Source organism: Ambystoma mexicanum, chromosome 7p (assembly GCF_040938575.1).
Source record: "Ambystoma mexicanum isolate Mex_15411 chromosome 7p, UKY_AmexF1_1, whole genome shotgun sequence".
NCBI classification, from domain to species: Eukaryota; Metazoa; Chordata; class Amphibia; order Caudata; family Ambystomatidae; genus Ambystoma; species Ambystoma mexicanum.
The window spans coordinates 905,246,140-905,268,081 of NC_090939.1; the positions used below are offsets into that span (position 1 = coordinate 905,246,140).

At 47.1% G+C, this 21,942-nt stretch overlaps 1 protein-coding gene across 4 annotated transcripts in view; it reads right to left on the minus strand.

Annotated features, from left to right (window-relative positions):
* Positions 1 to 21,942, minus strand: part of ARL13B (ARF like GTPase 13B) — a 1,122,894-nt gene that overhangs the window by 535,675 nt on the left and 565,277 nt on the right. For all 4 annotated transcript variants that reach the window (XM_069637199.1, XM_069637198.1, XM_069637196.1 and 1 more), the window contains one exon: positions 3,273 to 3,378. In XM_069637199.1, coding sequence (XP_069493300.1) covers positions 3,273 to 3,378 — 106 coding nt within the window. The remainder of the gene's footprint in view (positions 1 to 3,272; positions 3,379 to 21,942) is intronic.

Here is a 21,942-nt window from a genome sequence, read left to right on the forward strand (position 1 = left end):
GTAACTGTGACCTAAGGGGCCAGCTGCCGGAAGGGCTTGCCCTGCCTCAGGTTGAAGTCCACGGACCACCCGTCGAGGTTTGAGAGGAGAAAGGGCTGAGTGGAGACCGGAGCCGGTGGCTGCTGCGGAGACTGGTGTGGAACCCCCCCGGCCCCCTTTTGTTGTTTCCTCCAATGCAGACTCAGAGAACGGTCCGGTTGTCTGGACCTCCGTTCTTTGAAGCCTCGAAACCCGCCAAATGCCCGCCCTTGTCGGAGCTTTGCTGCAAATGGGTATAGGCTTTGGGTGTGGCCTTTGTAAGAATAGGTAAAGACTTCACAGTTTGCAAGCTGTTCTTCTTTTTATCTAATTCCTCATCCGTGTTGGAGTGGAAGAAGTCACTGCCCTCGAAGGGAAGGTCCAATATGAGTTCCTGGACATCAGGATTAAACTTAGTAGCCCGGTGCCAGGCCGTCCTTCTCATGTCCGTGGTAATGCAGATGGCCCGGGCAGAGGTATCAATGTGGGCCACGGTGGACTCCATAATGTCCTGCGCTACCAGCCTGGATTCTCCTAGACCCGACTTGAAGCGCACTTGGCCCTGTGCCCGAAGTTCTGGGAGGAAGTCCGCAATTTCCCGCCACAGCACTTGGTTAGCGGCTGCCGACATGGAGCTTCTTCGCATACGCCTCCAAGATCTTCTCCTCCTTGCCTAGCAGCATCGAGGACGAGGTAACAGAGGATGACTGAGGCTTGGAATAGAGCGACGCCTCAGCTATCACAGAAGAATGCGGTTGAGGATGCGCTGAAAGAAAGAGTGTGTCCCCCTCCATCTGGCTGTACTTGGCGTCGAGGTGCCGATTTACAGGTGGGGCCGAGTGCGGCTTGAGTCACCCCTTCTTGGCCAGGGCAACTACGTCTTTCTGAATTGGGATCCCCGTTTTGGTAGGGGGTCTTAGGGAGAGGGCTTCTGCTAAGACCCCCTCTTCAGGCTGCTCTACCTCAGGCTGTGGAAGGCCCAAATACTCTGCCAAACAGGCAAGGCGTTCGTGGAAGGCCCTGGCATAATATGGCATGTCAAGGTCCTCTTTCTCGTCCATGTCCACTAGGCTCGGGGGGTCCGAAGCTGGTGGAGGAGTGCTGGGCGCCGTGGGCTGCAGAGTGGAGACCGGAGCCGGTGGCTGCTGCGGAGGCTGGTGTGGAACCGCCTGTACTGTGGGAGGCAGGGAAGCCCAATTCGGAGGAGCCGGCTGGGGCGGCAGCGTCTGCGTTGGTGCCTGTGGCACAGGAGCCATAGCTGGAATGACTATGGGTGCCAGTGGGGTTAACTGAGGGAGCATGTCCCTGATGGCGTCCCGGAGGATGGTGCCCATCTGGGGAGTTCGCATCAGTCCTAGGAACCTTACGAAGAATCTGTCTTTGGAGGCTGAAGAGGTGGCAGGTGATATTGATCGAGTGGCCAAGGGCAGCTGGGGCACACTCTGCCTGGGGTGCAGGGGAAACCTGCCCTGTGCTGCTGATGGGTAAACTGTAGGCCACGCACCTGGCTGATAGCAGTCCCACCTTGTGACTCTTTCCTCCACCCGCTCCACAAGAGGGGGTATCGGATGAGCGGCCATCTTGTCTGGTGCAGCGGCCATTTTGTCGAGCTGCATGTCACGTGCCGAATTCGTCGTGCCTGGCTCGCTGGAACTAGCCCCGTCCAAGACGCTTGGTGTTGGAACAAAAGGCCTATCCCGCACCTCAGGCCGTGACCTGTAAGGCGTATTGCCCTTGGCAGAGCTCCCGGTAGTGCTGTGTGTAAGCGCCCCCTCGGACATGATGCCGGTACTAGGGCGTTGCCCCTCGGGAGTAACCCCGGTAAACGAACCTTGCAGTCCCTCAGCACTGACACCGGAAGGATCTGGAGACACCGCGGCCGTGAGCAGTTCCTCCCGCATGGGTGAGTCCCTGGAAAGGAGTCTCCCTTACGACCGAGTACCTGAATGATAAAAAGGCAAAAAGACAGAAGAGAGGAAGTATCCGTGCGTGGAATTACATGGCTGAAGCCAAACCCAGGAGCGCTGGTGAATTTGGCCCGTTCCCGTCAATGCGGAAAAGGGGACTGAGGAGTGGCGCTGGTGGGCGGAGTCAGGCCAACGCATGCTCCCAGGGCCGAGCCTCCACACGCCTCAACCTTTAAAGGGGAAGAAGATTTTTTCTGTTGAAAAAGGTTCTGTCTCCTGTCCCTCGCGAGGGGCGCCCTTACAGTATAGAGGGAAGGGGACGGGACGTAAGAGTAGGGATGAGGAAGTAGAAAGGCCTTGGACTGACAGCAAATCAGCTGGATACAATATGCCTGTAGGGTGGGATGGGCACAACATCCCAGAAGAGAGTGGGGAAATATAGTAGAAAGATGTTAGTGAAGCACCATAACCCTAGCACGGATTAGCCCTAGCTGTGAGGAATTATGTACCACAAGGCTACCATTTGGGCAAAAAATCAAGCTTGGTATCCCAGACAGTTTTAAGAATCAAAAGGTTTTTCAGGGTGCTGCACCTCTAAGACTGATTTCAGCACTGGGTTCCAGTGGGAGTGCAGTATCCCTAAAACAGGATTACCCTGATAAACTTCAGTTCAACCCATCCTGATACAATTTGGTTAGATTGTTCTCAGTTAAGTATAACCTTATTAGTTATAAACATTTAGGGGTTATAAGCATCTATCACTATCACATTCCTAAAAAGGGCAATCGGTCACCTGACTTTACCCCTCCTGCATTTACATCGACTACATTTACATTGATTTTGCTCATTTGACAGGGAAGCATGGCAGATGTATTAATGTTAAGGATATATATAAAACAAATCTAAGGGTAATTCTTTTTTTAAAGATTCAAACATATGCAAATACAGTAGATGTAAATGCAAAGAAATATAGATACAGGAGACGTAAAGACAGAACCAACAAAAGCAGTGATGAGTCTGTTAAGTGCTATATATCACTGAGACTTATGCTTTGGGGAGCAAAGAATCAAGCTGGGTGGTATATACTTGAGATTATATTCTGAACTGAGATTCAGAGGGAGACTAGTAGTCTTGATAAGAAAGGAGACCCCGATACCCTTTTTGGCTACCCCATCCCAACACATTTGCTTAGTTGATTCCAAGATAAGAACGCCTTTTTTAGTTGCATTCTAACTTTTGTTTGATTCAGCCTTGCCTTAAACACACACAATGACTCACTTTGTAAAGAAAATAAGAATCACAATAAACCAAGTTGATTTTTTGGTAAACATCTACAATAATACTTACAATTTGACATAAACACTTATTCTCGTTCACAAGCTTTTCCAAGGCCAGATACTCGATCACATCTGCTTCCGCTAAAGCTCCTTCCCTATCCTGTTTGTTTGCCAGCCTAAAAGTAAGAAAAACACCAGAAGTAAGGAACAAATAGTAGTAGTAGACCGTCAAGTGTATATAAAAATAATAGCACTTGAAAATGAGAGAATAGTTTTGAAATAATTCCTATTCCAGCTATTTATTTATTTTTAGAATTGAACAATGTATCTATAGGGAGCAGTGCCAAACAAATAAGAACAGAGCCAAAAAAAGGCACCATTTCCTGTTAACACTATTCTATTGTGGTTAATAAATCAGTTTTCAGCCAAGTTGGATGATGGCAAAAACTGGGGTTGCGCAGCTATGCATATTATCTATTGTATGATTAATAAAAGCAATAACCCACTGCGTCAATGCCTGCCTCATTATTGACAAAAAAAAAGATAATAAAATTTGATTTTGAAAAAAAAAAGAATAACCAATAGAATATTCAAATACTAAAGTGATGCACATTTTTGACAATTTAGGGATGAGTCAAAAGTAAGGAAACACACATTTCACTTTAGCTAGCAAAAAATTGATGCCTACATTTAAAGGTCGATTAACCGCATTTTGATTGTGCCTTCATAATTCTATAATAGCTGACTGTATGGCATTATAGCATTTTATGTGCTGGTACCATCCTACCCTGGTGATTTTAGAAACACGTTTTGGGTATAGAGTTGGGCATATTTCATTGAGCCATTATGTTTCTAAGACTATACCCAGACAACTAGAACACTCTTCCAGCACTTGGATGAACCTCGGACAGGACCATGTGTATGTGATTATCCTGGGACACACTGGGCCTCACCACGAGTTGGGCGGTAAACCAGTGATATTACCGCTGGGTTACCACCCACGCTAATAGCATTGCCACCAACCGGTCCGCGCTATTCACGCCGGATCAAGGGTTGGACGGTAACTGTAATTTCCCATTGGGTCCATTGGCGCTATTAGCGCGACGCTAATTGCGCCAGAAAATGGCAATTTTTTTGGGCGCATTTACCTCCAGCTTGAAGCTGACTCCCATACTGGTATTCATTACCCCCCCCCCCCCCCCAATCACTTGAGGCCCACTGATCCACAGGGCACTTTACACTGCAGGCGAAAATACCTTGCATTGCAAAATGTGAAAAACTGGAACGTCACACACTTTTCGAAACAGACAGCATTTTGTTTTTTTCCAATAACAATGACTGTGCATCTGTGACATTGTAGAATCGCGTGGGAGCGTGACTGATTGGCAAAAATCGGGAAGCCCATAAGGCTGCGTGGTTGTGACATTCTCTGCCCGGCACACAGGCAGGCCCAGGGACACAGGCAGGCCCAGGGACTTGAGACGTCACGCATGAGGGAAGAGGCATTCTTGTCAGAGAACCAGCACAGAAGGTCAAACGGTGCGGGTGGCTCGTTAAGTATGATCGAGAAACTGCCACGGGTGGTTATTGTGTCACGTGGGTAGGCTGAATGGAAATGTGCAGACATAGCATGCTGCTGTTAAGCCATGTCCCACAAGGCTAGAGGATGTTCTGTTTGGGACTTCATTGTGGATGTAATCTACTAAAAGTATCTTGTTTTTCTATATAGACCTCACTGTGTAAACCCCACGAATTCTGTGCGGGGGGAGGGGAGGTGTCTCATTATTTTTTGGTGCGGTAATACTCTACGAGTTTCTCTGTCCATTTCTCCACAGTTGTATAGAAATAAATCTGACTCTGCTGCCTTAGTGGGTTTATTTGTTGAGTTCCTACAGCTTGTGCAGGCACTTTTGTCATGCTTGCTGAGAAGGTAACGGGACACTTCATCTCGAACCCCGGTGCGCAAAAAAGAATAGTTAAGAGGCCTCATTGAAACCTCTAACAGAGTTTTCAAGGAGGTCAACCCGTGAAGGTCTTCCTGGGGATTGCCAAAGCCCTTTTATGTAATCTAAATGATCATTGAACAGTAAGGGGGAAATTGACTAACAAAGGAGAGAAATGACTAAGTCGTAGCAGGAATATATAAAAAGGGAAGAATTAGTAATGGGGGTGACGAAAGCAGAAGGGAGTGGAGGACAGAGCCAAACGTAGGAAGGAAGCACAGGGCAGATGCTGCAAGACAATATGGGATATTCAGTTATTAGTTGTATTTTAGTGGCAACGTTGCTTTAGAGCAAAATCATTTAATAAAATGTCTTTTCAAAACTATGAAAAGAAAAGAACATGTCCAAAGAACATGTTTTTTTGGAAAGGAGCACTTTATATGTCCGCCCATTACCAGTGAGCGCATGTACAAACCTTCCAGATATGTAGCTCCAAAACATAGGAGAGATGCAAAGTTTCCTACTTTTCAATTTAAGACTCACGCTCAAACAAAGGAAGCAAATAGCCCCCGAACCATGGGGAAATATTTGTAGATTGGCTTGAACTGGTTGTGATAATCGAGAATGAGACGGTTGAACGAAATGAATGACATTTCGAAATGAACTGCAGAAATTAGAAAATGAACTGAAAAAAGGAATGCAGTCAGGAAAAAGGAAGAGGGTGGGGTCCCTATTACTTCATTATATCTCAAAGGGCATCAGAGAGTTTAGCAGGGGTGGAGGACAAGGAGGAAGGGGAGGTTATTATAGAAATGTCAGGCACCTCAAACACAAATCACAATGTCCGTGACAGTGAACTACCTCCAAAACAGCAGCCACACAAGGCAGCACTGGGTGCTAATGGATAACAACTGTACCAACAGTGTGCATGTCTGCCAGGCAGGCAAGCACCTCATCCACATCAATCATAAGCACATCATGCCCACGCACCGGTGTAGTGTATGCCGCAACATGTACGCAACTGCTAGCTACTATAATAGCTAGCAGGATTTCCACAGATAGTGCTGGTAATTTGGTAATGGCACATGCCCATTGGGCACCAAGCATCTTGAAACTTTGTCTAAAGAATTTCTAAACATTAGGGAAGAACCTGAAGAGTTTACTGGTGAGTTTAAAACCTTTTTGGGATGATACGAATCAGCTTATGAGGGTGAAAATGTCTACTCAGGTATGCTAACCTTTAACCTAAGAAAGCTGTTGGCCCGCCAAAAATCTGGCAATGGGTATGAAGACATAATTTGACAGTGCAAATTGCTATGTGCCAGAAACACAGATTCGGCAGAAACAAATAACTGGAAGCAAAAGAAAGAGGAGTCTCCAGCAGACAACCTAGATTGATTGAAGGTTGGATTTACACAGAAATCAGGAATAAAAAAGCCAGTTGAGACAGCTCAAGAAGCTGTTTCAGCAGTTTTTGCCCATGGCTTGATGCGAAAACTTCAGCAACAGCTAAAGACTGTTTGCGTCGGGTGACATAGCAAGCCCCTCTCAGAACTAATAGTGGTGGAGAATCTTTGTGTTTCATGTTGAGAACAAAAGAACGAAATGGAAGAATGCAAACTAATGGTTCTTCAATTACAGAACCTGCAAGGGGGGTTGGAGAGCGCACATGAATGAATACGAATGCAGGTGGGGTGCTAGTGAATTGCAGAGGGACCGGACATAGCAGAGGATGGGAAAGAAGACGAGTGATGGCGCTCCGATCCTCGCGGTATGCAAGAAGTGCAAAACTGAATTGTGACAATCAGTACTACATGCCATTATTGTAAGGAGGCAGGGCATTGGAAGTTCGAGTACTGCAGCAGGCCGCTTCTTCAGGCTGCTGAACTGCCACTGCCCGCACCTTTTCCAAATCGGAATGCACTACATTTCCAACCCTGAATGAAACGGGATGGTTAGCACATTCAAGGTAATAACTATGGTCTCATTCATACATTAATATCCATACACCAGTAAGGTCACTTTTTATAATATGAAGTGGAGGCAAAAGTTACTTGTTATTTAGTGAATAATAGAGCAGCAATCAGATTCAAAGATTGTCCTAATGTGCCACTCTCTTCAACTACTATCAAATGTCTTGGCAATTCTAATAGATCTGTGATTTACCCAGTTACTGCCCTCTGATCAGTGACTTGGGCCCCACTTCAGAGAAGTATGCAAATCTCTGAAGCCCTCTGGGTGGGATCTGTTGTATAAGTTTTGATACATCATTTATTGTACCCAAGAAGTAACAATTTTGGATTACACACGGGAAAAGGAAGTGGTGGCTATGTTGCAAACTTAATTAAAACAGTTACAAACCATATGGAATTAAATTCCGATTTGGATTATTCAAGCTATCTAGCAAATGAGGTGGGGCTCATTAGAAATGCAAAGCTTGTGGGAATTCAGGTGCATCAAATGTAGCGCTTACCACGGAAAGCCCAATATCCACTGAACGAGAATCAGATAAGGGTATTTCCATAGTAGTAGAGTTTTACTCAGTAGGGTATAATTGTTCTACTAACCTATGCAGTAACCAAATCTACCAGTGAAGAAGCCACATAGAGATACATATGATGTTGTACAGGATTTACTAATAGTGTGAGTTCAGTGGTTTTTGCCTTCATTCCCAATGGTCCCAAATCCAGTAATTATTCGTAGTAAGCTAAAAGCTACTTGCTTTTCTGTTGTAGATTTGTGTTCCGTTTTCATTTGTATATCAATACATCCAGTCAGTACTTTTTAACCTATAATTGTTCTAGTTTACAGTATATGTGGCCTACTCTCAAATGGGGGTACACAGAAAGTATGACCCTGAAAGTCTGACCCTTTTCTCCCAGATCCTCAAGAAAGACCTAGATGACATACTCTTTCTGAGGAGTCGGGGTCAGTAATGTTCCAATATGTAGACGACCGGTCATTTTGCCTTCATAGAAAGCATGTAAGCGAAACATACTAGTGCTTTTAAAGCACTTGCAGAAAAGTGAATAAAGTATATCGGCAGAAATAGCAACTGTGCAAGGATATGGTGAACTACTTAGGGTGTGAAATTTCAGTTGTTACAAGTTTAAAAGACACAAAACCATTCTAAAATTGCCAAAGCCTACTACAATGACTCAAATTAGGTCAACTGGGTATGGTCAGCAATGGATAATGGTTAATGCTGTTATGGTAAGCCCTCTGCAAGGGCACCTGAGTCATAAGTATGGACACCAGCAGCGCAAGAAGCATTCTTAGAGATCAAATGAACGCTGGTTAGTGCTAGAAGCCTTTCTTTATACGGCCAGGGAAAAGGGGGCTATTTACAAGCAGTGCTAGAACAAAAACACTGTGGCAAACACTGCTTAGCTGACTATATTGTACTGCATTGGACCCAGTTGCAACTGGACTGCAGCCTTGTTTGGAATCATTTGCAGCAGCTCCTTTAGCTGTAAAATCCTCAGACTTTGGCGCCAGAGTCGCCCATCATTGTAGCAGTGCTCATGGAGTTATTACATTGCTTTTAAAAAGGAAACAACATTTATTAGCTTCACATCTTACAAAGTTTGAGCTTGTCTTGCTTAACTGTACAAATATTACATGAGCACTTTTGAATTCAGCCTCGCTACTGCCAATCCCATCGGATAGGCGCATCATTGTATTTTACTAAAAGCGGCTCTTACTAAACCACAGAAAGATTTTTTTGAAACTCCATTACAAAACCTGGAGGAGGAGCACTACATAGATGGGTCATTTCTTATAAATGAAAGAAGAGGAATCAAAAAGAGATACGCTGAATGTATTGTTCAGGAGGTAATCATGAACGCACAACTCCCAGAATGGTTTTCTGGTCAGGTTGCTGAACTTATTGAGCTAATGAGAGCATGTACTCTAGCAGAGGGAAAAAGGGGAACAATGTTTACTTATGCAAAGTATGCTTTTGGTTTTAATTCAAGTCTAAGGGCTACTCCGGAAGGAAAGGGTGTTCTTTATTACAGCAGGGATGTCCATCAAGAATGCCCAATATGTAGATTATTTTCTTCATTCATTAATGGTTCCCAAGGAATTGGCAGTAGTCAAACGTGCCGCCCATCAGATCCCTAGAGACGACATCACACAGGGAAAAGCCTTTGCCAATACAGCCCCTTTCCATTGGCTGGAAAATGAATGCCCTAATACAAGTACAACCATAAGGACCTCCCTTATTCTACCCTTGGCAAGATTTCAGGCATGGGCTTCAGGTGTACAAAGGAATGAATGGAACAAAGCAGGGTGCGTACGTTACACCGAAAAGCTTTGGCATTCTAAGGATGCTCTTTTACTGTTGCCCAGGTCCCTCTTTTATTTTTCTGCATGCATGCTGTATTGAGTCGCACACTTAAGCAAAGGGGGTGTGGTGAACCAGAAGGAGGACTCGGACTGTGCTGTGTCATAGTTAAGAATACTTATTAAAAATAAAAAGTAGAATTCCTAACTAACCCTGTCGCTGTTAGGAAAGTTCCCTACTTAGCAAAACAAAAACTAAGTGTGCACGTCAAGTCCAAAGTAAAAGTCTTCTGTCCAAATCCTAATCACTAACTAGACCTACTACTTTACAAAAAAATGAACTAAAGGAAAAAGGCGAGGCTTTCACAATTGCCCAAGTGTGGGCTTCTGCCTGGCCCAACTTGTAGTAGACTTGCTCACAGTTTCAAAGTTACTTTAATAAATGGGATAGTTTCAACAATCTTCAATTAGTCTCTCTTGGTAGAAATTATAATTATCCGTTGTATGGGTTTCACTTTCCCCTTTTAATAAAGAAAACTTTCTTTTCATCTTGTCTTTTTCTCAGATTCTATTTCAAATGTACAGATCCCTTCAGGATTACTTGATAAAACACTTCTCTGTCTCACACCTTCGCTGCCTCCCACATTTGCAACACTGAGACTTCCCCACATTTCAATGATTCTCTGGTAGGTGTCTTTGTTTTGCAATTATAATATTTAACTTAAGACCTCAGCTTGCTTGGGTATTTTACAAATTCACTGAGCCTCATACACTTGGCTAGTCTCACTGCAGAGTATTCACTTTCTTTTCACTTTCTTCCTTGTAGGACATATATCTGTCCATCTTTAATAGCCTGGTCAGCTATTCCAGCTTTGGCAGGATTTCCGATGTTAAGGCGGTGTGTGCAATGGGGAGAGGCTACGCAGGGGTGAGGATTATGGGGAGAACTGGCAGACAGGGGAATGTGGTTGATTTGAAACGGGGGATGCAGAGTCTGACAGCACGTCAGCCATGCCGGCTGAAGCCTGCTGGGATTGTGTGCGCTCATCAGCACTGTGCTGACTTTACTGGAACAGCTTTGTTGCAGGAGTCAAGGACAGTACCACGGCAGCAATCACTCCTCCCCGCCTCGGCTATCAATGCGGGAGAGCCCTGGGTACGTTCGACAAATAGTGCACCTTTCTTCAGCTTTAATTCCCAGTCTTATGTTTCTTCTTATCAAAGGTTTGTGAAAGTAGGGGTGTTCTTTCTCTAAAAAAGGCCTCGGGCAATTTCCTCCTTGCAACCCTTTCTGGTCTTGCCATCTTTCTCCTCGTGTTAAACTGCCATCTTGGGAACTGCTGCTTCCTTGTATGTTTCCCCAACTCCACCACCTACCCTAAACCCTGATCCCAAACTCCACCACCCACCCCAAACCCTGATCCCAAACTCCACCACCCACCCCAAACCCTGATCCCCAACTCCACCACTCACCCCACACCCTAGCCCCTAGACATAAACCCACTAGCGCTACCTCTTATCCCCTTTGTCAGCAGGCTTTGCAGCATGGCCACCTTGATGACAGATCCCCGGACACTAGCGGGTGAGACACTTTCAGGTTTCTCACACTTGTGGTGATGCTTTTGTGAGGGGGTGTCATAAACCGGGGAAACTGGCGGGTTTGGAATAGGTGGAAGTACGGCCGCCATTAGACTGTTCCATCACGTTGCCCTTACAACGTCGAGTAGCGGTCTAGTCTATTCCAACATGGCCGCCGCCGAATGTATTTACTACACTTCACTCGGCAGTTCGGCGCTTTGCTATTTTTGGATTCCCTCGTTGCCAGCGCTCCGGATCATTTCCCTTGGCGGTGATCCGCCCTCTCCTCTACTTACCTTGGCACACTTCGTGTGGTACTCCGCTCGAGTTTCTCTTTTCTCTTATTTTTCCAGTGCCGTCCATTATTTGTTCGTTTCATCCTCCTCTTACTCTGTTTCCTCTTTACTTGTTTTCGTGTGGTTTTTCTTGTGAGTTCCCGTATTCTTTGTATTGCCGGCCCTGCCATTTTTTTCTACCCAGCTCTCGGCATATCTCTGGTTCCTTCCTGCTGTACTTCAGGCTCACTTCGTTAGAGCAACCTGTACTACTTGCTTAAACCCTTCCGAGCATATTAAGAGCTATACAAAACCAGCCGACATATTCACTCCTGCAAGATCTTGTTTTTTTTTTCAGCCATTGGCTTTTTCCCCTGCAACTTCTCGGCTGTTGCGGAGAGGAGCCACCAGGGATTTTCAGTACTGAAATCACGGTGGCTTCCTTTCGAGGCAGACCCTATCTGCTAAAAAAAAAAGAAACCAGATACACGGAGATCTCGACGACAGAAGCTGGATTATTCCTCTACGACATCAGGTGAGGAGGAAGGGGGAACCGGTGAGCTCCAATCCCTAAGTGAAGAGGAAGACATTAGTGACAAACTTGATAGCGGGTCCTGTGGATGCACCATGACTGTGTCCTTCCCAACGGTCGTTGTGCATGTAGATGTTACGCTCACCTGGCTCCCACAGGGGCGTCGATCTGAACTGGACAGCTGCGGTCTCCACCAATGTGACGCGTAGTGCCGAGATGACGGACTGGACTGGCCCACCTAGCTCCGTTTGCTTGGCCCATAGGAATATTCTTCTGCAAATGGAGAAAGGGAATTAACCACCCGTGGAGTTGAGCGTTAACCCCCTCCCCACCCACTCCCGCTGTTCTCCCCACTGATCACCTTTGATGTCTCCTCTTATGTCTCCCCTTATATTCTCACCTGATGGTTTGGAAAGATGAGCTCTCCATCCTGCATTGAGCGCAGGGGTGCGTAGATAACCAGTTGCTTCACTGGCTCGAAGGAATTGGTGAGTTCCAGAACAATATTGACTCTGAGATTCCCGGCAAGACGCCGTAAGTATGCAGTTCGTAAGAGTTCAAATGTCTGACTTTCACTCTTGTCCGATTCCTTGCAGGTTGCAGCTTGACCCTAGCGAAGAGTTCCTCGTGGCAACCGGTAATGTTCAGGTAAGGATTTGTATTATCCAAAACAGTTCAATAAAATAATGTCAATATGTAACCTGTTGCTTTCTCCCTTATTCAGGCGCTGAGAGAAAGTATGAAGTCTCAGGGAATAATGCCTCCGGCGGTAAAATCAGGAAAGTCTATTGTGGTGAGGAGGTTTCCCCTTGTTTGTCCCTTTGTTTCACCTTGCTGTCCTTTTGTTTCCCCTTAGGGGCGGGGTACGGCGAAGATGCAGTGGAAGCTGCGCCGACCCGTGAAGAGGATTAGTACCCCCGGTGGTAAAATCAGGTAAATCTATGGGGAGTAACTAATATTGCCTCTGTGTATTCCCTTGGCTCACCTTGCTGTTCTTGTCTTCCTCTTAGGTGCCGGAGTGCGGTGGGAACATGCAGGAGGATGCGGTGGAATGTGAAGATGCTGCGAAGGCGCGATGGATCGGGAATTCAGGTAAGGATCAAAGGTATTGCTCTTGTTCTAACCTTTTCTCCTTCTTTCTCCCTTTTTCTAGGAGCTCCAGACTCGAGGCGGGCGTGGCAGAAGACTGGATGCATACTTGCAGGCACGGTGAGCGTTACGCTGCTGGATGCAGAATAACGCGAAGCATGTGCTGCTCTTTGGGCGTGGTTTAAATAGCCTCCAAAGTAGTCCCAGGTAAGTATTCCTCCCCAGCCCCACCCGAGTAAAAAATAGTCCCTAGGTAAAGTAGTCCCTTCCAAGCCTCTTTTGGCTTGGAGCTCTTGCAGCATGGTCTGCATCAGGTAAATTTGCAGCATGGTCTGCATCAGGTGAGTTTTAATCTATGAGCCTGGCGCCTATGTCGCCAGGACTGACTCTCCATATGAGCCTGGCGCCATAGGCGCCAGGACCGCACCCAAACAGCCAATGCAAGGGGTTTTTGGGCTTGCTCAAAATAACGTGATGCCTGCTTCCAGGGTTGCTGGACCTGGTCTGGTTCCCTGGGGGTAGGCATCATGACACCGTACCCTGGCCTTAAGGTCGTTCCAACGCTTTCTGATGTCCTCTGCATCGCGTTGGACATTTCCTACGGCCACCAGCTTGTCCCTGAAGTCTGCCCATATGGCATTTTTCCGCTTCTGGGAGGTGTTGCTGTCCATACAATGCCTCTGAGTGAGCCACTACCTACTCAGCCAAGAGGGTGATCTCTTGCTTGGTGAATTTTGGTTTCCGCATTCCCATATCCGCCACCATTGATTTCCTCTTTCCCCTAGACATGATTCCTCTTTTTTGTTGTCTTGGATGGCACTCCTGTTGCCAGATATTTGAAGGATTGCGATTTCCAAAATGGCCACTGCAGTGCTTCCTATATAGGACACGATGGACTTTCGTCAGCAGAAATTCTGCCACTAGGCAAGGCGTTAACGGTAATTCTGCTTATTTTTGGCGGAATTACCGGCGCAGGGTCAGGTTTCGGCGGTAACTCTGCTGGACGGAATAACCATCACCACCAGTGAGGTGTGCGGGTGCCCGCCAGGTTGTAATATAGTGGTAATTCTGCTGATCGACACAGTGGTAACGCTAATTCTGCCATGTAATGAGGGCCAATGAGTGTGCATAATCTCTGCATAAGAAATCATTAAGGAACAAGTTACTTACCTGTAACAGTTGTTCTCCAGCATGGGTCTGGCATGGATTCACATGCTCATGAATATTCCCCCGTCGTCAGGCTGGGAATCCTCGGTAAAGAAAAAAATCAGTTTCATTTTCACTTCTGAACTGTCTTTCTCCTAACAACCAATCACTGGTCTCTGGGTCATACTGCCCGCAGCCAATGACTGCCCTCTACCTAAGCCCTTCCTTTGGTAGCCATCTTCAGATTTGATAGCACATAAAGTGGCAGTAGGACCAAGAGAAGAGCTGCGGAGGGGTAGCCGGGAGGGTTCACATGCGAATCCATGCCAGACCCATGCTGGAGAACCAAGTTACTCCTTCTCCAGCATGGGGTTTGGCATGAATTCACATGCTCATGAATAAAGAATACATAGCAGTCCACACATGCACAACCACGGGAGGTGGCAAGGCTTAACATTAAGCATCTCAACATTAAGCATCTCTTACCTCCTCACCAGGCTCACCTTCAAGCGAACAGGTTGCGCAGCACGCTGGGCTGACTCTGGACTCCTCCCTGGAATCCCAGTCGACGTAGTAGAATCTCGTGAAGGTGTGCGTCGACCTCCACGTAGCAGCCCTGCAGATGTCCAGCAGGGGCACACGAGACAAGAACGCTGTAGTTGCAGCGATCGCTCTGGTCGAATGGGCTCTCGGACAGCCAGGCAACGGTTGGTTTGCCAACCGGTGACAATGGGTGTTGCAGCCGGAGAGCCACCTAGAAATGGAAGCCTTCGCAAGGGCCTTCCCTTGATGGCAAAAAGAAGGACTTTGCATAGTTCACCGAGAACCCCAGCTCCGTGAGCAGCTGGACAGTCTTTGCTGTGTGTTCGATGGCCATCTCCCTCGATTTCGCTTGGATGAGCCAGTCGTCCAGGTAGCGGTGTACGTGGATCCCTCGTAGACGCAGCCGCACCACCACCGGAGCCAGGCACTTGGTGAAAACGCTTGGCGCCGACTTCAATCCAAAGAGAAGGGCCTTGAACTGGTAATGCTGCCCTTGAACCATGAAGCACAGAAACTTGCGTCGTGAATGGGGATGTAAAAATAGGTATCCTCCAAGTCCAGCGTCGATAGAAAATCCCCTTCTTCCAGCTGTCCTAGCATGTGCTGAAGGGTGACCATCCAAAACTTCTGGGATTTGATGTACTTGTTGTAACACTCTAATCTGATAGTCCAGAATGAGATATAAAACTCCACTAACCTGGTCGGAACGCCGGAACCGGGACAGCAGCGGCGGAATTGAAAAGCCTCCCTGAGAGTCCTGAGACCCCTACTCTGCTGGAAGGGAAGAAAGAAACTTCAACAGGAAGAGGCAGGACCCCCAGGGAAACCCTCAAGGGGGAAAAAACCCTAGGTGTGTTGTCGGAGATCCTTGCAGACAGGTGGTTTATCCAAGGCGCAGACCTCCCGATTTGATGGCTGTATCACAGGTTCTAACGGGAGAAAACAACAGGTAAATATAGGAGGACAGCGGAATAATAGAATCGATTGGGAAAAGAGAGGGGTTTCTTACGGATAGATTTGGAGGAATCTAGTTGTTGCTGAGAGGTGGAGGGTTCTCGGAGTGAAAGGTAGAGATGGTTGGAAGGAAGCGCTGGAAGGGCACACTATAAGGTAAGAGAGAAAAAGGAATGGTAGATACCATGCAAGATTGAATATACTAGAATAGGGAGAGCCTAGAGTTCGAACTTACGGAGCGTCCTGAAAGACAGAAGCGACGCGCGAAGGCGAAAGCCTTCGGTTCTGATATAGCGTCACATGACATGTCGTAATAGTCAGCTGGTTGCGTGGAAGAATCATGTGACCTGTCCTTGACGTGCACTGATGACGTGGAACCACAGTACCGCTAGAACTGGTGGTATTGACAGAAATAGATCGCGCATCTGCACAACAAAGCGCGGAACTGCACATTTTCCACCTATGTAAGTGTACAAAGCAGCGATGACGAAAAGGTGTAACAGTATGCCCTCTCTTCCTGGGGGGCGATCCGGGCTTCCCAGGGTGTAAACGAAAGAAACGTTGAATCAAAAGGGGAGAGTGAACACCAGAAGCAGGTTCCCACGTTCTTTCAGCCGGAGAATACCCCTTCCAGTCAATAAGAAATTGTAGTTGACCCCTGTGGTAGCGGGAGTCACATATACCGGCCACCTCATATTCTGTCCCGGTATCAGTGATCACCGGAGGTGGAATGGTCTTTGTGGAGCGTTGGAAACGATCAGCTACAGTTGGTTTCACTTGAGATAGATGAAAAACAGGATGAATGCGAAACCAGGCCGCCGGGAGAGCCAGTCGAACTGCTGCCGAGCCTACTTTAGATACCAACTTGAAAGGACCAAAGAACCTAGGAGATAATTTAGAAGGGACTAAGTGTTTCGGAAGAAACCGAGAGGCCAACCAAACCTTGTCCCCTACTTGTAGTTCTGGAAATTTGCGTCGATGTCGGTCTGCATATCGCTTGGCTCGATCCTGAGCTTCTTGAAGGGCCAACCGAGCCTTCTTTTGGCCAGACTGGATGATGTCTATCAAACAGTCCACCCCTGGTAATTTAGAGGGGGAGGGAGTAATGGTAGGGACAAAAGAAGGGTGAAACCCGTATGAACAGAAGAAGGGGCTAGTCTTAAGGGCAGTGTGCTTGGCATTGTTGTAAGCAAATTCTGCGATTGACAACAGTTCAGACCAATTATCCTGAGCTGCTGAGACGTAACAGCGGAGGTATCCTTCTAGAGTTTGGTTAAGACGCTCCGTCTGCCCGTTGGTCTGGGGATGGTAACCCGAACTGAGTGCCCTCTTAATGCCTAGGAAGTGACAGACTCCTTTCCAATATTGAGAAGTGTATTGTGGCCCTCTGTCAGAGACTATGACTTCAGGTAGGCCGTGTCTGGAAAACACTTCAGAAATGAAGATCCTAGCCATTTGGGCTGCCCCTGGCAATTTGACTAAGGGAATGAATTGGGCCATCTTGGTCAAGTAGTCAATGGTGACCATTATTGTCGTGTAACCTGAGGAAGGGGGAAGATCCACTATAAAATCAGTGGAGATGATTTGCCAAGGTTTCTCGGGAATCGGCATGCGGGAAAGTAAGCCAAAGGGAGGAGCTCGTGAAGCCTTAGACTGGATACATGTTGTACAGGAATTTACATAATCTTGAACATCGACCTGAAGGTTTGGCCACCAGAAATAACGTTGTATCAAATCCAGAGTAGTCTGTATTCCCCGGTGACCTGCAGCTCGGGAGTCATGGCACATCCGAAGAACCTCAGATTGAAGAACACTAGAAGGAATTAGGACCTGTGTTGCGTGGAAATACAATCCTTGATCCTTTGTAAGATGGTGGGTATAAAGAAGATTCTCACATTCAGATTGATTCTTAATGGTATCCAGCTTTAGTAGCTGAAGAAAGTCGGAAATGACTGCCACAAATCTTGCTTGAGGAAACATCTTCTCTGAGCTGAATTGCGAAACCTGTGGTTTCTTTCGAGATAAGGCATCGGCTCTGAGATTCTGGCTTCCTGGGAGAAAGGTGAATTCGATTCGGTAAGGCAGAAAGAAATACGCCCACCGTGCTTGTCTACTATTGGTGGTTTGAGCCTGCTGTAGTACTTTCAAGTTCTGATGGTCTGTACGGACCACAATGGTATGGGGAGATCCTAGTAGAAGATGTCTCCATTCTTCGAAAGCCTTCTTTATGGCCAATGGCTCTTTTTCAAGAACAGAGTAGTGTAGTTCTGAGGAGGTAAACGTCTTTGACAGATAGGCCACCGGTCTCTCCTCCCCCGAATCAGTTGTTTGTAGAAGGACAGCTCCTAGAGCGTGATGAGAAGCGTCTGTCTCAAGGATGAATTGGCGGGATTGATCCGGGTTGAGTAAGACCCTGGCGGAGATGAATAAACCCTTTAAGGTCTCAAAGGCTTGTTGGGCAGAAGGATTCCAAGAGAAGACGATCCCCTTCTTGAGTAGTCGAGTAATGGGTAGAATAGTCTCAGAATAACAAGGAATGAACTTCCGATAGAAATTTGCGAATCCGAGAAATCGCTGAACCTCCTTGACGGTGGAAGGAGCTGGCCAATCTAGCACGGCAGAAACTTTCCTGGGATCCATAGAGATCCCATTTGCAGAGATGACAAATCCAAGATAGGTTATCTGAGCTTGATGGAACTCACACTTCTCTGCCTTACAATACAAATGGTTCGACTGCAAACGACTCAGAACTAGATTAACATGCTGGATGTGGTCTTCAAGAGTGTCTGAGAATATCAAAATGTCATCGAGGTAAATGACGACACAATGAAGCAGCAAATCGGCGAAAAGGTGATCCATAAACCGTTGAAACACAGCCGGCGCATTAACCAGGCCAAAGGGCATGACTTGGTACTGGAAGTGTCCAAAAGGGGTTCGAAAGGCCGTTTTCCATTCGTCATTCGGAGCGATTCTGATGAGATGATAGGCTCCCCTAAGATCTAATTTAGTGTAGAGAGTAGCTCCACGGACGGCTTCAAGAATGTCTTTAATCAATGGCATGGGATACTTGTCAGGAATAGTGATCTTATTGAGCCCTCTATAATCTATGCACAGTCTCAATTCTTCTGTATCTTTCTTTGGAATAAAAAATAAGGAAGCTCCAGCGGGAGATTTAGATTCGGTAATGAGACCGTTCTGAATATTAGCATGGAGATACTCTCGAAGGGCACTCTTCTCCCGTTGGGACAAAACATACATTCGTCCAAACGGAACCGGTTGATCTGGAAGCAGGTCTATATGACAATCATCCCTTCGATGAGGCGGAAGAGTTGGAAACTGGGGAGTTGAGAACACCCTGAGAAAGTGTTGATGACATTTGGGAATCATACTCAAATGACCGATGGAAGGCAATTCGGTGGTAGGAGGAGACTCTGATGGAATATATAGGCCTACCGAATTGCGTGAAAGACAATGTGTGACACAGTACTCCGAGCCCAAAAAAAGTGTTCCTGCCTTCCAATTTATGTAGGGGTTGTGTAATCGCAACCAAGGCAGACCAAGAATAATGGGGAAGTGAGCCGCTCTGATTAAATCGAACACCAATGACTCTTTATGAGAGGCGATCAAACAAGTTAGCTGTTTGGTCTGTTCTCGTATAGGTCCCGAGCTTAATGGACTACCATCGACTCCTAAGATAGGTGTAGAAAAGGGTTTAGGAGTTCTGTCTATCCCGTTCTTAGCTGCCCATTTATCATCAATGAAGTTTCCAGCGGCTCCGCAGTCGAGCAGAGCTGGTATGTCCATCAAGTTACGGTCAGGCAACAAGATGGTCAATGAAAGTACAACCATGGAGGGGTTATTAGCCAATGGTTCAAAAGTGGACTCTTCTTCTATCGGGGAACCCTGAAGTTGTACTCCTACCGTGGTTCCCCTTACGGTAGGAGCTTGGCGTTTCCCGACGGCAAAGGTCTGGATCTGCGAGGAGGGACAACAGGACAATCTCGTAACAAATGGGAAGAAGACCCACAATACATACACAGGTTCAAGGCCTTCCGTCGTTCTCTCTCTATGGCTGAAATAGGACCTCTAACAGATCCTATCTGCATGGGTTCCTCAGAAGGAGTGGTCTTATGTTGTAGGGCCAAGATATCAGGGTTGAGACGAGGACCTTTCCCTTTCTTCCTTTCAATAGAACGCTCTTGAAGGCGGTAGTCTATTTGCATAGTCAAAGATATCATCTCCGCCAGATTCGCTGGCCGTGGGATCTTGGACACCTCATCCTTCAAATCCTCCGCAAGTCCTCGTCGGAAGAGAGTGAGTAGTCCGTCATCAGGCCAACCGGTTTCTGAAGATAACTGTTTAAATCGAGTAATATAGGACATAAGGTCCTTCTGACCTTGCCTGAGATCAAGAAGCCTTTCCTGCGTGGCTACCGAAATCTCTTGTCGACCAAACATGGACCTGAGACTGTTGGAGAACGCTGGATAGGAATCCAATACAGCGTTTCCGGAAGTGACTAACGGAGTAGCCCAAGCAAGGGCAGGACCCGTTAGGTGTGAAATGAGAAATCCTACCTTGTCCTTATCCGTGGGAAAGAATCGAGATTTGAACGTAAACTGAATGATGCAACTAACAAGAAATTCTTTCAACTTATGTGGGTCACCATCATACTTGCCCAAGGAGAGAGTAACGGGAGGGGTTTCAGAAAAGGCCCGAGTCAACTGTTGTTTTAATTGTGCATTGTCCTGTTTAAGACTCTGCATTTCAATAGACATAGACTGCATAGCAGCCATTAGCTGCTGCATTTGTTGTTCCATCCCTGCACCGCCGCTCCGACCAAGCTAGAGAGTTTCTTTTTTATGGCGTCGCTTACTGTAACACTCTAATCTGATAGTCCAGAATGAGATATAAAACTCCACTAACCTGGTCGGAACGCCGGAACCGGGACAGCAGCGGCGGAATTGAAAAGCCTCCCTGAGAGTCCTGAGACCCCTACTCTGCTGGAAGGGAAGAAAGAAACTTCAACAGGAAGAGGCAGGACCCCCAGGGAAACCCTCAAGGGGGAAAAAACCCTAGGTGTGTTGTCGGAGATCCTTGCAGACAGGTGGTTTATCCAAGGCGCAGACCTCCCGATTTGATGGCTGTATCACAGGTTCTAACGGGAGAAAACAACAGGTAAATATAGGAGGACAGCGGAATAATAGAATCGATTGGGAAAAGAGAGGGGTTTCTTACGGATAGATTTGGAGGAATCTAGTTGTTGCTGAGAGGTGGAGGGTTCTCGGAGTGAAAGGTAGAGATGGTTGGAAGGAAGCGCTGGAAGGGCACACTATAAGGTAAGAGAGAAAAAGGAATGGTAGATACCATGCAAGATTGAATATACTAGAATAGGGAGAGCCTAGAGTTCGAACTTACGGAGCGTCCTGAAAGACAGAAGCGACGCGCGAAGGCGAAAGCCTTCGGTTCTGATATAGCGTCACATGACATGTCGTAATAGTCAGCTGGTTGCGTGGAAGAATCATGTGACCTGTCCTTGACGTGCACTGATGACGTGGAACCACAGTACCGCTAGAACTGGTGGTATTGACAGAAATAGATCGCGCATCTGCACAACAAAGCGCGGAACTGCACATTTTCCACCTATGTAAGTGTACAAAGCAGCGATGACGAAAAGGCGTAACACTTGTTCAGACGGCAGAGGGCTAGGATGGGCCTCCAACCGCCTGTCTTCTTCTTAACGAGGAAGTACCAAGAGTAAACTTCAGAGCCCCAGAGTCTCTTTGGAACAAGCTCTATCACACCCTTCTTCAGCATGGCCCGCACCTCCAGCAGAAGTTGAGGGACGTGGTTTTTCTGCCTGGCCACAGGTGGTATGCAAGGACACTTTCGTTGGAATTCCAGGGTGTGTCCGTGGGCCAGAGCGTCCAGCACCCAACGGTCGGTGGAGATAGACTTCCACACGCCTGAACACGATGACCTGAAGGGACTCGTCCACAGTCTTTCCGAACAAATTATCCCTGTCGAAGGGCATGTCCAACACCCTCGACTGCACCTCCTGGCGAATGTTGGTGGCCTTTAACCATCCTCGCCGATGAAGGCAAATGCTGTTGCCCATTTGGCGGAATCCCGTGTCGGCAATGTCTGTGGCCACTGTAATGGCATGGTCCGATGCCACCTCGGCCTGCTGCAGGATCTCCAACGCTTCCGCTCTCTTGTCATCGGGAAGGAAGTCTAGGAGGAGAGTGATCTTAAACCAGAGCTCCCTGTCGTAGCGCGCCACAATGGCAAGGGCGTTAGCTGCATTGATGGTCGTTGCTGCTGACATGATGTCCCATCGTGCCATGGAGTCTAGCTTCTTCCCCTCGCTGTCTGGGGGGGGGGGAGGGGAGAGGT